Here is a 16,565-nt window from a genome sequence, read left to right on the forward strand (position 1 = left end):
GCCTCTATCCCTCCTACAACTCACTTTGTCTGCATACATTTACTCATCTGGAACATTGTGAACGACAATGTTTGAGGATTAGTGTGTTTATATACAGTATGCATGTCTCAGTGCTGTGTGCTGAGCAGGTCCATTGCAGTAGATGAAGATTAATGTCTTGCTTGAAGGGCACCTCAGCATTATTTCCACAAGTTGTCATCAAGAAATTGCTGGTTTTCTGTTATGTCTCTTTGATATCAAGAGTTTTCAAAAACCAAACTTGACACATCTTTGCTTCTTCTCTTTCTCTTTTTGTCTTTACAGCATGCAAGTGTAACAGCCATGCCAACGTTTGCCACGTCAACACAGGAAAGTGCTTCTGTACCACCAAGGGCGTCAAGGGAGACCAGTGTCAGCTGTGAGTGTGCCAACCCCGATCTAACTAAAATAAAACTTATTTAATCAGTCACTTTAATACTTTAATATATGATATATGTATACTGACAACAAGAAGCGGACTGGAGAGAACACTTATTGATGTTTCAATGTGCAAAGACGCTTCATCGTGACACCGAATCCATTTCAGGATTGTAAATTTGCTGATTATTGCATACGTTTTGGATTACGCCGAAATTAGGTTGATTCAGGATTTGATATTTTGGGTGATTGGAAAGCTAGAATAGTGTTTAAAGAGTGCATGGGTTGTGTATGCATGCTTTCCCTTGACTGCCAGACTGCACCGCCGCAGCACTACAATATCCTAAATGGCTTGGCGGACCAATGCGCCGCGGAGACAGACGAAAACTGCTGCATCAATAAATCTAGCAGGCGAGGGTAGAAAGCAGAGCTGGTGAGTGCTCTGGTGTTTGTGTGGTCTGCCATGTACAACATGCAGCATGATGAGACAAGACAACCCCGGCTGGGACAGATTTCTTTCCCTTATTCTTAAAGTATAATAGCATACCTCAGATTATTTGAGGTCATCTAAGTGAGTGTGTTTGATAATTTGCCACCAGTTATATATTTTAATAATCAGGTATAGATTCTCTGCCCAGTCTTTTCAATTACTTCACTCAAAACATCAGCATGTTAACTCATTTCATTAGAGCCGCGGCAATTGTTTTTGATTTTCAGAACAAATAACCATCTAGAGAAATGATTTGCAACATGAGTTTTTATGATTGGTGGTAAACATGGTTTATATAATGATATTTCCTCATTATTTCTCCTCCATGCTCTTGTAGCTGTTGCCTTTACCTTTTCTTCCCTCACTATATGCATGAAGCTTACAGCTATGTGTGGAGGAAGAGGGTGTCACATTAGTTATTGGTGTTATCTTCCATATTTCTTTTGACATTTACACTAATGTTTGCATCTAGTGTCAGTACTTAAACAGTCTCGGTCCTTCAAACAGTTAAAACTAGAAATTAACTCTAGCACATGGGTCCTGATCATCTTGAGTCATACCTACTGCATGTGACATTTTGACCCTGATTTAGACTTTGACCCTCACCACTGACGGCCTTTTGCCAACCTCTCCATGACCTTTAAGTAATCCTGAACCCGAGCTCTGCTCCTGACATGAACATGACTTTGTCTGAGGGCAAAGCACCTGCCCCCTCACACTACCAGAGACTCTCCACATGTTTTCTGTCAACTTTAATCAGTGTTTTCCTGCTGTCAGCGTGCAGAACATTTTGTACTCATATACAGTCCTCCCCATGTGACCTTGGAAACTTAACCTAGAGAGACACAGATTTTTGCCAATATTTCCCAACTGCATTTTGTCTTCAAACGTGTTTCTGTTGAATTGTGTTGTTTTTGATGGACCTGCAGAGCTAAATAAATTTTATAATACTTTTGAAGGCCAGGATCATTTTTTACAACACAAACTTTGATATTTTCTGATAAACAGTGAAGAGGTTTGTGTTCCTATTTCAAACAACAGCACCAGGGTTACAAAATGAAGCAAATGCTGAACTCTTGAAAACAGTCCCTTAACTGTCTGTGAGGGTGGCTGCTTCAAAACACTGACAGTATAAAAGGTGGATGTAGCCACTTTGGCATCATCTACTGTGTTACAAAGTCCCCTTTAAAGGCTTGGAGATGTGTGTTTTAAACATTGCCATTGTGACGTTGTGAAACTCGATGTCACAAGTGGTGTTTTGTCAATCACAAGTTGCTAGCCAATGAGCATTCCCTGTAAAATTCTTCTTTCTGATTCTTAATTTTAAAATGTACAAAATGCTCAACAATGGCATGAAAAAGGAAGAAAGGACGTTTGCTTGAGTCATGTTTGAGTTCCCGTCACTTTTAAAACCTGTAAACTGCATCCATCTGTTTATAGTGTATATGCTCCAAAAGGAAGTTAAAGCACCACATATGCTCCCATTTTCAGATGAGGATCTTTACAGCACAAACAAAAGACATGTTTTTGTATCAAGAACTCAGTAAATATTCACTACACATTGTCTGGGCTTTGGCTACTCAGACAGTCAGGTGTCTGTAGCTGCCATCCCTCATCTAATGAGAGTATCTCAGCTGGAGCTCTCTAGTGTTTATGCCTTTGTGAACACAAATATTTCTATATCATAAATAAAAACAAAAGTAAACAAGTGAAAATAAGGCTTAAAATGGTCCCAGACAAGACTCTGACTCTAGCTTCGCTGGTGCTTAAATATGGAACTGCTTGCTTATGCTGTCAGGTAGTACAGTAGGACCAAATGACTTGTGTTAATTTAGTTGGAGGGAAGTCTAAACAGGAGAAATCACAGCTACAGTAGCTGGTTAGCATTGAGTGAACTTTGAAAATAAGAGTGAGGGGTTTATCCACTAGTAAGTCATTGGCATTATTGTCTCAGATGGAATAAAAAGTCAAAAGAAAATAAATAAATCACCAAATTTCCATGTGCAACCTGCCCAAGCTAAGACTCTGTGGGAAACCCCGATCATCACTCAGCTACATCAAGTCAACCACTATTAATAGAAACAGCTATTAAATATGTGGTGGGTCACTCTGATTATCATGTTAATAACGTGGCACATTTGGAACAAAACTCAGCTGCAGTTAAGCGGACTAAATAAACGCTGAATTGGAATCGGGCATACGTCCTAAGTACACCTGCTCATTTGGCATTTGTGCTTGTTTTTCCGTGTAACGTTTCCTTTCAGTGCACACGGATATTTCATTATTCTGTTGGAAACTCCACAGAGGGCTGAAAGCAGAAAAGGTTCACTTGTGTGTGTTTACTTGTGCATCACTAAGCCACCGTGCTGCTGTCGCTTTCACCTTTGATTTGCCCTGACGCCGCATCTCTCTTTCTCTCTGTAAATGTGTCTCCGTCACAGCGGTGGGTGTTTTGGTTGAGTCACTCCAAAATGGTGTGCCAAGCAGAGGGCCATTTGTTTGTTGTTTTGATTATGAACAAGCAATTTCCCCCCGGGGGTGGATGGCAAGCACCCTCGGGTTGCAGCAGGTGCGTGGATGCATATTTGTCTGTGTGAGAGAGTGCATTCATAAATGCAGAGAATCAGAGAGACGTTGGGACTCTTTTTTTTTTTTTTTGTCTTTTGTGTCTGTACATTTGTACAGCTCTGTGCTCATGAAGATATTGTCACTTTGTCTCGGATTAGAGTGTCTTTTATATTTTTTTCACTTTATTTACTTCGCAATAATTTTGCATCCAACATTTACATAATCAGGTCAGGACACACACCAATACAAGATCTTCACTGACACATTAATACAGATTCAAATTCCAAATAACAATAATTTTAAACTTCACTTTAAAAAGTTGCATGCATTAGTTGTACATTTTAGATAATTCCAGCAATCTTTGATTAATGATTATTTGTGCACACTTGTGTAAAAGAATATGTAATCAGCCATAACTTGAACTCTAAATCAGATAAAGCTACATAGCAACAAGTACCTAGTTTATCAAGAGCATGAGATTGTTAGCTTAGAAAATTTAGCTTAGAGTGTTAGCTCGGACATGGAAATGGAGACTTTCCATTTTCAACACTAACACTCACTGTGCGTTGTCATAGCACTACATAGTCCTGTTACACAGTCATAGTCATACTGATTACGATTTCTGTCAGAGCATATCTACACAACCTCAAAACAACACAACTGTGGGAGGGACCATGTTGAGGGAGTCGCTCAGTAACAGGCTCATTATTCACCTGTTTGAATTTCAATGAAGTAGAGTTTCAATAAAATGACCAAATTTGTATAAGAACAAAAGAAACTGTTTATAAACTCCAGCAATGTGAAAATCTCAATGAATCAATTGGTATTGATTTAAAAATTTTCAAGCAGTATGTACTTCCACAATAAATGATATTCATGCTGTAAAGTATTTGGTTTTGGTTACAGTTTTAATGTAAATTTATATATAACCTTTTAAAAATCAAACCATTGTCTGTGTCAGCACTTTTAATGTGCAGTCTATTGAACAGTCCATAATTTCTTCTTTCTTGTCGTGTTGTTTGATTCTTTGATCATTTTGATTTGGCTTTAATTTGCCTTCTCTACTGGGCTCCTTTCATTGAAAGCCTATTTGCATGTTTTACTATTCCCAAGTTCAGACCTTCCCAAAGTGTGGGGCCTGCCCCCTAGGGGGGCGCAGAGCCATTGCAGGGAGGGCGCGGTGTGGAAAGGGGGGAAAAAACAAAACACTTGGACACTGCTAGCACGGGGCGCCCACACAAATGCAAAGCAGGAGATGAAGCATCGCTGAATATGTTACCAAACCAACTTCATTCTAAGCCAAAGACTAGAAAATATGGTGAAGCATGTCTGCTTCACCTGCACAAGTGCCGAAGTTGGTCTCCCCTGCAGGATTAGTTTTCCCTGCATCGGGAGCAGCGCTGGGGCCCGTTCTTCGTACCTCGCTAAGTAAGTTAGCTGGATTTGATTGTTGACGATTTTGCGTGATCTTGGATCGTTCGGTTCCCCGAAGCTCATCCGGGACTTGCTGTCATAGCAACAGATCCGTAAGCGTAAACCTGCTCGGGAGCAGGCTTACTTTATGTAAACAGGATTAGATCGCGGCCACGCAGGTATGTCCGCTTCATGTATACGAAAGCAACAGCGATATTTTACCACTGTTTTTCCATAAATAAATATTATCAATGTAACTAAAGATAATGCAGTACTTGATCCTTTTATTGATTTCACACAGATACATACAGGTCATTTCCTAAAAAAGGGAAATGTACTATTAATCATTCTATTTCATGTATTTGATTATTTCAGATGTAATTCATATTTTAGAGTAGTAATAGTAAATTACTTCGTGTAAGCAAGATGAGAGACCACGGCTATAAAAGCGAAGGTGGATTTGGGAAGCCTGTCGCAGCCATGTCCTGTCCGTATACGCAAACCACCCATTGCGGAAGGTGCAAGATTGATAAGGACAGTGATAGGTTTGTAGCTTGAACCCATCCGCTGGAACGTTGAAGACAATATAATTACACAGCAAGCAAGACACGAAGTAGGCAATGTTCTTCATGTTTCTCGTGCACGGGAGAGAACCGGACAGACGCCGTTCCTTCGCTTGACCCCAGTTGCTCTCGTCCATTCTCCCGTAACACTGCTCTTTTATTGAGGTTACATGAATATGCATAGGTTCATTAACATATGACGTCTACATACAAACAAAGAGTACCTTGCCTGTGTGTGTGTGTGTGTGTGTGCCAAAAGGCACTTAGACTAAGACAGATATAGCTACGTTAATCCTACCATAAAACAATAAGAGAAGGTACGACCTCTCCCATGCTCCCAGAGTGCTCTCTATGCACACAAGGTTTGCAGACTATCAAGGATCAAACCTCTACCAATCTAAAACTAATTATAAAACTCTAAGCATATATAAGTAGATATTTCTAAGCATAAATGACAATCAACAATACAAAACCTAACAGAGAGTTTTCAGAATTCCGCGTATATTGCGGGATAGACAGGATCCTTTAGCTCAGCGCGACAGTGTGCTCATAGAGAGATATCGATATTCCCGTGAGGGTATTATTCACTTAACCAACTTGTTGATGAGGGGGTGCAGGACCACCACCTGTCTTTTTTTGCTCTGCCCTTTTCTTGGTTGCTGTTATGAACAAACAAACAGATTATTTCAGGGTCTCTTTTCAAGAGACGAAAAGCAATATAAGTGATAAATATTACCATTCTGTAGAATATTCTTATATTTCACTTTTACTTGTTCCCATGTTCTAGTGGGTCCTGTTGTGGCTCTAATGTGAAAGAGGATATAATGTAACATAATGTAATATAATGTAATATAATATTGGATAATATAGTGTAATATAATAAATCTACCCTACCGCCTACTGGTGTTGGCCAGAGGGGCCGATGGCGCGATATGGCAGCCTGGCTTCTGTCAGTCTGCCCCAGGGCAGCTGTGGCTACACCTGTAGCTGCCTCCACCAGTGTATGAATGTGAGAGTGACTGAATAGTGGCATTGTAAAGCGCTTTGGGTGCCTTGAAAAGCGCTATATAGATCCAATCCATTATTATTATTATTATTAAATTACTTACGAGTTTAATTTGTCAGCAACTTTCTGCCAGCACTCTCTCCTTGCTTTTGCAGCCTTTGCAGTGTTCCCTTGCGTTTTAATTAAACTTTGAAACTCCTGAAATCCCTCAATCAAGAGTTCTTGCTCTGCTGCCGAAAAATACCGAGCGCGCTCCTTCGACATTTTCACCGACCAATCAAAGGGTTGCCGATCAATGTTTCTACTATCGATGCATAGCCCCTGTTAAGCCACCCAGTGATCTCACATTACTTCATCCAGCTGTACTAATCGTCAACAACAGGTGTGTTCGAAGAACCGGAATAGCGAGCTCAGAGTTAGCGCGATGATTTGATCTTGGATGTGTCATTTGATCTTGGATGTAGTAAGCGAGGTACGAAGAACGGGCCCCTGGGCTCTTCAAATCACGGACAAACAGAATCCCACATTCTTGATTTTTAGTTCACAAACACTTCTCATAATGACTAACCACTCCTGACATTTTGGAGATGTTAGCTCTTTATACAGTAAAGTTACAGCGGGATACAAATAATATCAGGCTGATCCTGCCACGATTTGTCCCCTGGTTCAAATCCCGGACAAACAGTATCCCACAGTTTTTTTATGTTTTTAAACCCATTTTGCACAGAGGCATTTTTTTGAAAAATGTATTGATAGTTTTTTTTAAAGCTCCAAAAAAGGAGTTTTAAAAAAATCTCCATTTTCAGTGATTCAAAACGCCGTTAACGTGTGGACGAAACAGCTGCGTTTTCAAAAATACCCTTATAAGTGTGGACGTAGCATAAAAGAGTTAGTAGTTTATTTTATTACTACCTGTAATTTATTGCAGATTACTTGTATTTCCTTAATTGTTTAGCACTTTTCTTGTAAAACAAAGGGGGACCTAGCAAAAAAAGTTTGGGAACCACTGCCCAAGTTTAATACCATGTGTGGTCTTTTTTGTCTTGTTTTGTTTTGTTTTATTCTGTGAATAATCTGCCATAATTAAACCCATGAAATCCCAGCAGTAAAAACATCTTTCTATAGTAAAAAATATATATAATATATATGAGCTAAAATGTTTCGTCTTAATTTTATTTACCTTTGCTGAGTTTTACAAGATCGGCGATCACAGCTCAGCACTTGTCATTTGCTGTGTGTGTGTGTGTGTGTGTGTGTGTGTGTTGTGTAGCTGAGTCACCATTTGTTTTAAGTGATGAGGCTCTCCAGTCTCGTGTGGCCCCTATCTTGTTCCCATTACGGTTGTTTTAAGCAGCTTAAGTGTCTGTCCCCTTTTTGTGGGAGCTTTGCATCCAGGACTTTATGGTCCCTTGAAGAGTAAAAAAAAAAAAGAAAAAAGAAAAACATGTCCTCTGCCCATAAACTAACCCTCTTGCAAGTCTTTCAACTTCTTGCGTGTAAGAGTTACAACATTCAGTATATATGCATGTTTAAAAAAATCATTATTGATTGCTGCTTCAGCAAATTTGCTAAGTGTGTAATGTTTATAAGATTGTTTATAAGATTGGGGAAACCTGCAGTCAGCTGAGACTGAAGAAGTCACTTGGATGAGTGACAAAGCGTTTCTCCCACTGAAAACGCTACGTCCAGAAGAACAAAATCAACTTTTGGAGACTGTGTATTTTTTTATTCAAGATTATTAGCAACAATCCTTCCCCTTTTTACAAATGTAATAATATAACTTTTTTTTAAATATATGAAAGTAGTATTCATGTTTTGAATAGAGGAGATGAAGCAGGAAAGTCCTCCACAAGAGATGTTTCTGTGCATATGCTGCTGGTGACAAACTTTTTAGAAGAAACAACGTTAAAAATCTGAGCTCATATCACCAAATGCAGCCTACAAGTAGAGACAGCTACTTCAAAGCCATCCTATCTATAATTGGGGTCGCACTTGAATTTGTCCCAAAAGACGATATTCCTGCGCTGCAAAAAGATCCAGAGCAACAGAATATATGTTTTGAAAATACTATTTTTATAGGTGCCCCTTTTTTTTTTGATCAACAATTAGATTAATGACTAATTTAATTGCATGATTTCTGTTCGTAACTAACTCGGAACTGCACCCAGAATGACAACACCGCTAATTAAAATTAATCCAAACTCGCTCACAAAACCATAAAATCTGTTTGCATTTGTGTTTTTTCAAAAACATACATGACCATTTTTTTCCACTTTGCTGCAGAAATGTTCTGCTTGAATTGAAAATACAAAAAAATAGGACAAAAGTGCTTTCAGTATTAAAGGACCAGTCACTCACAACTTTATTTTGTGAGGCGAGAACGGCACAAAACAGCCTCGTCTAAAAGGAAAGCTCTCTCCATTTTGGCCTCCGCTGTGTCCGGCCTTGCAGAGCATTTGTTTGATAAAAGTGAGTGCAGAGTGAACACAGTGCCACATCATGAAATAACGGTGGTTAAATCCAAGAGTAAATTTTGTAAGAAGGCAGAGTAGGGCAGGTTCATGCTTCTTGTACCAGCTAACATATTCTTCAGAGCAGCTATTGTAAGTAGTTGGAATGAATCTCTAACCTACGTTGTGGGTAGAGAAGCAAAATTGAAAATATTTGGAAATATAACCACAGCTTAAAAGAAGAAAACTATGATTAAAATGAGTGAAAGTACTTTTAAAATCATATTTGTCTTCAGATAAAGGCCCAAGGCAATTTATGACATTGTGTTTATCACAGTAAATCTCCTTGTGCTGAAATAGGCTTACTATATTCATTCCTTTGTGGCAGTTGGCTGGGAGCGACTCCAAAGCTTTTAAAGTCACAGAGTCCTCTTGAGATGACGCAGCTCCATTTACCAAGTCTCTTCTCTGGATTCAACACTTTTTAATAAGCCTCTTTCATCCTCTCTTAAGCTTCAGTTCTCCTTTTAAGAAGGGCACTTCACCTTCCTTGTGCTCCACTTTGCTTTGGCTTCTAGTCTCAGAGACTGGGTGGGGGGTGTATTTGATTCTTATGTTTTTTTTTTCTCCATCCACATCATATCTGGTGGTCTATATGTAATAGAGTCTTGCTCATTTAAGTGGTTTTGAACAAATAATACAGAGGGCGGTACTGTGAAGCAGGTTCAACAAATCCAGATTTTCTTGGTTATCCAGAAACCTAATCAGGGTTAACCCAGACTTCCTGCTTCAGGCTCTGTGTTTGATTACATGTGCATTTGCAAGGGAAAAAAACAAACAAAAATATACATAAAAAAACTAAAAGCATCTGACTGAACTTGGATCTTGACTTGGTAATTACACCCAAAAGCTAATCGCGTTTTTGCTTTTCTTTGGTACTTTTGGGTCAATATCTTGTTGCACCACTCAGGCTGTCCTTAACATTAGGTCTTGGACTCCTGCTCTGATATTGTTTCTTAAAATTATGAATTTATTGTTGTCTTACTGATTTTCCAACATGGTCCCAAATCATAATGCTACCTCCACCATGCTTCAGTTTGGCTCAGTTCCTGGCATTGGTGTGCCATGCCTTTTTCTCCAAATGAGTGTTGTTTAAACAGAACATTGTGGTGTTGTGGAACATCCAGGTGGTGCTTCACAAACTTGACATCTGTTTTAATTAATGGATTAATTTTTTAAGCAGTCATTTCTTCTGTTTCCTTCCGTGTCCTGGGTAGAATTCTTTTTCAGTATGATTTTTACCAAGTTATAGAAATGTCTGCAGGTGCAGGTTTTGTTGTTACTTTATTTCATCTTCACCTTTTCAAGGATTGTATATTGTGTACATCATGCCTTCTCCTAAAGATTGCAGCTGTCCTGTATTTACTTCAATTATAGACAATATATAGTTTTTAGAAATGCTTTTTGGGTCTTTTCCAGCTTCATACATCTTTAAATTGCTTCTTGTAAGGTCCTGTGAAGGTTTTTGTGATCGAGACATGGTTCACACCAATCAGTTTTTAATGAGCGGAGCTGTAACCGGGATTTGTGTGTCTTTATTTATAGGCAGGGCACATCTACAGCCCACTCTACTAGTCTCCTAATTGGAACAACTGACACCAAGTTGCTTTTTGAAAAGTATCGTTTGAATCCATACTGTTTCACGGGTACTTGGGAACCATTGTTTATCTGTTTAAAGTCTGAGAGGGCTTTTCCTCTAATTTATTAGAGAAGAATCTTGTTGCTGTTTCTTGTTTTATTGTTGTCCTAAACTCCTGATTCAGGATAAAAGCTCCGTGAAGCTGCTATGGTTTAAGGCCACGTCCTTGGCCAGGGTTTATAGAAGAATGAAATATTCAGCATCCAGCATAGCTCTGTGACCTGCTGCAGCGCTACAGAAGAATTCATAAAGACCAGCTGTAAACTCGACCTGCTCTCGCCTTCTTGTTCATGTAGCCCCCCTCGCCCATTGTACTCTTGAATGTTCTTTTTAGGCTCTATTTTCTTCCCACTAACTGTCTGTGTTGTTGAACCCTCCCTCCTTAATCTGTTGCACTATGAATCAGTCATTGTTCTGTGGAGCTCTTTGGATGATTCATTGACCATATTTGGCAAAGCTTGTCAGTAAGCTGCATTTGATAGCAGCTGGTTTGCTTTCTCGCTCTCTCTGGTCAAAATACAGGATTCATCAAGTCATTGCAATATCAGTAAACACCTTATTGTTTTTCATTTTAAAGTCTTCCAAATGAATGTCCTATAGAGCCACTCACCCACTGACACAAAAGAGATTTTTCACTCCCTCACGGTGATGCAAAGAGCCTTGAAAGCCTTGGCATTATAATAACAATTATATTTGCTCTTATCACATTTTTTACGGTTCCTTTTCCACTGAGCCTGCACTGGGAGTTTAATAACTGTAGCTTTTGTTCTGTTCTGCCAGGCAATAATTTACTTATCTGTGGCCTAAGCTGCTTCAGGTACACATCATCCATCTTGGCACTTTAATGGCTTTAAAAGTATGCACATCATTTCCTGATGATAACAGAATAAAACCTGTAACTCTGACGTTTTTCTTCTATTACTTCTACTTACGAACTTAAAACATACATTAATTCTCTGTTTATGTTTGATTTTTTTTTTTTAACAGATATTTGTTGCAAGAGCTCATCTTAGTTTTTAGGGACTTTTTGTGGACCTAAAGGTCACAGATGTCAGCAACAGCCAATTACCGCCCATCAACAGATGATGCATGCATTTTAAAAATATGTTAAAAGTCTTTTTGGTCACAGTGAATCCGCCTAAATGTTAAATGAAGTCCAGATAAAAAGTGAAACACAGACCCTGATAAACAATTTATTGTGTCACAATGCTTTTTGGAAAATACGTCCACAATGACAGCGGCTGTTGTCTGAAAAGTGAAATGTCAGGGTGTTTGTCTCTTGCCATTGTCAAAAATATGACGAATATGTTTCCTTCTTTGCTTTCCACTCAGGGACCTTGATTAGAGTCAGCCCAGACAATCCAAGACAGAAATTTCAATCTGAGTGACCTAGAAGAGTACAGATCGAACCTTTGAGTCACATTTGAAAGAGGTAGTATTTACCATAAAGCAATGTGCTTTTAAAAGTCTGTCTACTTCAATATCAGTCTTGAAAGATAGCAAAACACTGTCAGTGTCTGTTGCTTGCCTAATGTTTTGTCTGAGCTCTTCTACAAGTCTTGTGAATTTTATATTTATTATAATTGAAGAAGTTCATCCTCTGGTCAGTTTTTGATAGATTAATCTGTCATTACTAATCCGTCACAACCATTGTAGCAGAATTTACATTTGCCATAATTACCACAACTTGCTATCATTCTGTCTGTGAAAGTTTATTGGTCCACGGGCACCTTCTCTGAGTGATACTCAAATAATTTTTATTTATATCCGTAAAAATGATAATATGTGCTATGTGTAGTGTGATGTACTTGAGCTACCTGTCGCAAACCACTCTGACTGACCTGGACGTTTTACTTTCTTATCCAGAAGCATTCTTTTTCTCTATAATGGATAATGCTGAACTGATTCCACTTTACAGGCTGTAGCTGGCCAGTCTGTCTGACCAGTTAACATCCTGTCTTATCTAGGTAATCGTTAAATGCAAAAACACAAAAGATAAACAAGGTTGTTCCAAAGTTTTCCACCCCAGCCAAACCCGAACAGTTGTTTGAGCTGACGTGGTACTCTAAAGCGTGATCGAGAACAGCTACGCTATTGTCCCAGCTATGGATCTGAGTGCAGCAGTTGCTTTTCAACGTTGTCTTTTCAAGTGATGTGTTTTTGTATGGATTTCCAGTGTGTTCTCATCCCAGGGCATCTAATAGTGCAGATTTGTTCTCTGTTTAGCTCTTCGGCTTATGAGGGAGGCACAGTTTGTGCCCTGTTTGTGGCTTTGTGTCTGATTTAGGCAAGGCAAGGCAAATTTATTTGTATAGCACAATTCAACAACAAGGTGATTCAAAGTGCTTTACAGAGACATTAGAAACAAAAACAAATAAAAAGCATGATTTAAAATTGATTAAAACAAGCAAACAAACAAACTAACTAAACACACACATTTCACACCTGTTCGCGCGATCTGAACCCTTATCGTAAGGGGAGCTACCAGTCCTTCTGTGGACGAGCTACTTTCTATTTTAAATTCCCTGAATTTAAAATACTCTCTAGACCCAGTCTAGACCCAGTTTACTGTTAAGGTTGCCAAAACAGCTTTTTTTATATAATGGAAGTGAAGCCAAAAGGACACCTTGAGCAGTTTCCTTTGGACTTGGATTGAGCTGGGCCTCTATTTGCATACAAATCCGCCACATTTGTTCAGTTTGTTCAGAAATCTAACCTGGTGACCCACTGTTTCTCGTGCATGTGCATGAAATTCTTTAGGATGTGGAGACATTGAAGACTTTTGAAGAAACTGGCTCTCTCATCAGCGTTATAGTTTGAGGTTTTATTTTTGGTAATTATGCATGCCTGCTTGTATGCGTGAGTCTGTGAGGCTCTGGGAAATAGAGAGCACGCAGCTGATTAGAGAGAATTATCGGGGGAATTGGCCTCACAAAAAGCTGGCAGAAGACGAGACACACACACACACACACACACACACACACACACACACACACACACACACACACACACACTTTAAGACAAAAACTTCATGCAAACTCAAGCTGCGTTGAATGCAGATGCTATTATTCTTTGTCTCACTTATTCTTTTCTTTGTACCAGTCTCTTTTTCTGTGTTGTTGCAGATGTGACTCAGAGAACCGTTACCTTGGTAACCCCCTTCGAGGAACCTGTTATTGTAAGTATCCCGCCACCGATACACCTGAGTCTCCCTCGCCTGCGCACATCCATTCTTACCTTGGTTAATATGTCAATCTGTGTGCATGTTTCGTTTCATTTTGTGTCTCCAAAAAGAAAGGAAAGCGTCCAGGAAGCGGACACAAACCCTGTTAGTTTTCATTAGGTATGAACTGGAGAGAATAGAAGCAAGAGAGAATACATGTGGAAATGAGAGGAGGACAGGTCTAACAGGCTGCGAGGACTAGTAAAAGTAGATGAATTTAAATATGTGGTTCCAACTATTCAAAGAGAGTGCAGACAGGGTGGAATGGGTGGAGACAAGTATCAGGGGTGATTTGTGACAGAAGCACAGCAGCAAGAGTGAAGGGCAAGGTTTATAGGATGATAGTGAGACGTGCTATAAACAGGTTGCCTATAAACTCCACTATGACCTCTAAACGGAGCAGAGCAGTCAAAAGAAGATGAACATGACCCTATTTAGGTAAAATGCAAATGAAGCTTTGGTTATGTCCCTTAAAATTGAATTTTCAAATCAAATTTCTGGCCCTGACAGAGAATCACACTTCCTTCCTTCCTAGCATGTCATGTAGCAGGTTTACCACAACTATACATTCATTTGAGAGTCTAGTGGGGTGATTGATTTTCAAAGAGTAGTTAAATATTTTCCAGCGAATATCTGTCTATCCAGTACTTTTGGCTCAAAATGGACATTCTTAGTTGGTAGTAAACCTTTTGGTAGATGTTAGTATTGAAATAACTGCATCACTGTGTTGTTTTGCCCTCTCGTGAGCAAAAACATGGTATGAACCTGAAGGTTTTCTCATAAAATAAGAGTCAGATCCAATTTTAACACCAATATGTGCCTCACTTTTGATTGTGAGAGAGGGTCCAGTTATTGTTATTTATTTGCTTGACCACAAAAGCATCATATCTACTGCATGTCTGGGGCAAATGTAGAAATATTCCATAACCATCTCTCAGTAGTTGGACTCATATATTGAAGTTTTGAAAAAGAAACCGCGAACACCATCTTTGTGTAACAGTTTGTTGCAAATATTTTCCTACTTTTGAAATGGATAAAGAAACAAAGTTTTGTTCCGCTCCACAACTTTGTTTTCCTGCTTCCAGATGCTAGCAAGGATCACATTGACTTATCTCATTTGCAACAAATTGCTGGTTTTCCTTTCAAAGGGCAAACGAAGGAGGAATGCTGCAGACAAAACAGATGTTTTGTGGCACACAACCATTCTCACTCAGTCTGCATCTTCTCTGTCTCTCTCGCAGCCACTTGTGCATAAATACATACACACGTTCAGTCTACGAATTGCCATCATCGCTTCTTATATTATAACACACTACAATCAAGTTCAAGTCCTGTCAATGTCAATAACCCTCTAGTTTGAGTGAGGCTATCATTGTTTCAATGAGGGAGGCTTGAAAGGATACAGCAATCAGAAGAGTCATGCCATCAATTGCACTGGTAACATCAGAAATGCCTTTGATCGCAAAACAAGGTCTGTTGAAGAAAGGATAGCGGCATACTCTCACCTTTGCTGCTGGAAAACTTTTATCGTGATATGCTTTGACTGAGCGGTTTGCACCATTGTGCCCTTCAAGGAAAGGCAACAGTCAGTTAAAGAAACAAACCAGCTAAGATTTTGGAAATTAATTATTTATTGTTAAACAGTTTGATCACACTGCAGTTATTTTTGCCTGGAAAGAGGGCAGTTTGCTTTGAAGGTACATTCAGTAGCTTTTTTGAGGATTTTAAATAGGAAAAAATAAGTTATCGTCTTGTACATATACTCTATACTGGCAAAATTATTCACTTATCAATTAAAACTATTAAAATCAGGTGTTTTGATCACTTCCATAGCCACAGGTGTAAAGAGTTAAGCACCCAGGCATGCAGACCGCTTCTACAAACATGATTGAATTACATGCTCTGTGAATTCCAGCGTGGTATTCACTACTAAATATAACACAATCAGCTGTTAGCAGTATTATAACAAAGTGGAAGCGATTGAGAACAAAAGCACATCAGCCACAAAGTGGTAGGTCACTTAAAATCACAGAGCGGGGTCGGCGGATGCTGAGGTGCATAGTGTGCAGAGGGCACCAACTTTCTGCAGAGTTAATCAGTACAGACTGCAAACTTCATGTGGCCTTCAGATTAGCTCAACATCACTGTGAAGAGAGCTTCATGGAATTGCTTCCAGTGGCTGAGCAGCTGCATCCAAGCTTTACATCACCAAGCACAATGCAAAGCATCAGATGCAGTGCTGTAACGCATGCTGCCACTGGAGACGAGCAGTGGAGACGTCTTCTCGGGAGTTAGAATCATTTGGCGATTGATGAGCCTTTTGATTGATGAGCCAATTGAGGTTCTGTACTTGTCAGGAGAACAGGACTTGTCTAACTACACTGTGCCAAATGTAAAGTTAGATAGAGAGTGTTGTGTGAGTTTGTTTCTTCAAGAGTTAGGCTCAGCTTCTTAGTTCCAGTGAAACGGACACTTAATGGTTGAGCATACCAAGACCTCTGGGACAATTTTAGGCAGATGAGCAAACACTTTTGGCTATGTAGTATAAATTGAGTAGTGTGTGATAACATCTTCCAACAAAATGATGCATTCTCATGAACTTCAGAATTAATCTGTGATTCAAATTCCTTCCACTAAATTGCTTTTTATTTATGTGGCTAGAGACTGGTAAGATACTTAGCACCTTCAAACTCAAGATATGAAGGATCATACCTATGTTTATTATTTAAGAAGGGGTCCCCTTTATCCAAGGAAGTA

The 16,565-nt window shown here is 39.2% G+C and overlaps 1 protein-coding gene across 7 annotated transcripts in view; it reads left to right on the top strand.

Moving 5' to 3' along the window:
• The window catches only part of atrnl1a (attractin-like 1a), a 331,746-nt gene that overhangs the window by 129,393 nt on the left and 185,788 nt on the right, over nucleotides 1–16,565 (top strand). For 6 of the 7 annotated variants that reach the window (XM_026189698.1, XM_026189697.1, XM_026189695.1 and 3 more), the window contains 2 exons: nucleotides 304–397; nucleotides 13,711–13,763. In XM_026189698.1, the coding sequence (XP_026045483.1) occupies nucleotides 304–397; nucleotides 13,711–13,763 (147 nt within the window). The remainder of the gene's footprint in view (nucleotides 1–303; nucleotides 398–13,710; nucleotides 13,764–16,565) is intronic. The other variant, XM_026189700.1, reaches the window with a different exon arrangement.

This window comes from Astatotilapia calliptera, chromosome 13 (assembly GCF_900246225.1).
Source record: "Astatotilapia calliptera chromosome 13, fAstCal1.2, whole genome shotgun sequence".
In the NCBI taxonomy this organism is placed as follows: domain Eukaryota; kingdom Metazoa; phylum Chordata; class Actinopteri; order Cichliformes; family Cichlidae; genus Astatotilapia; species Astatotilapia calliptera.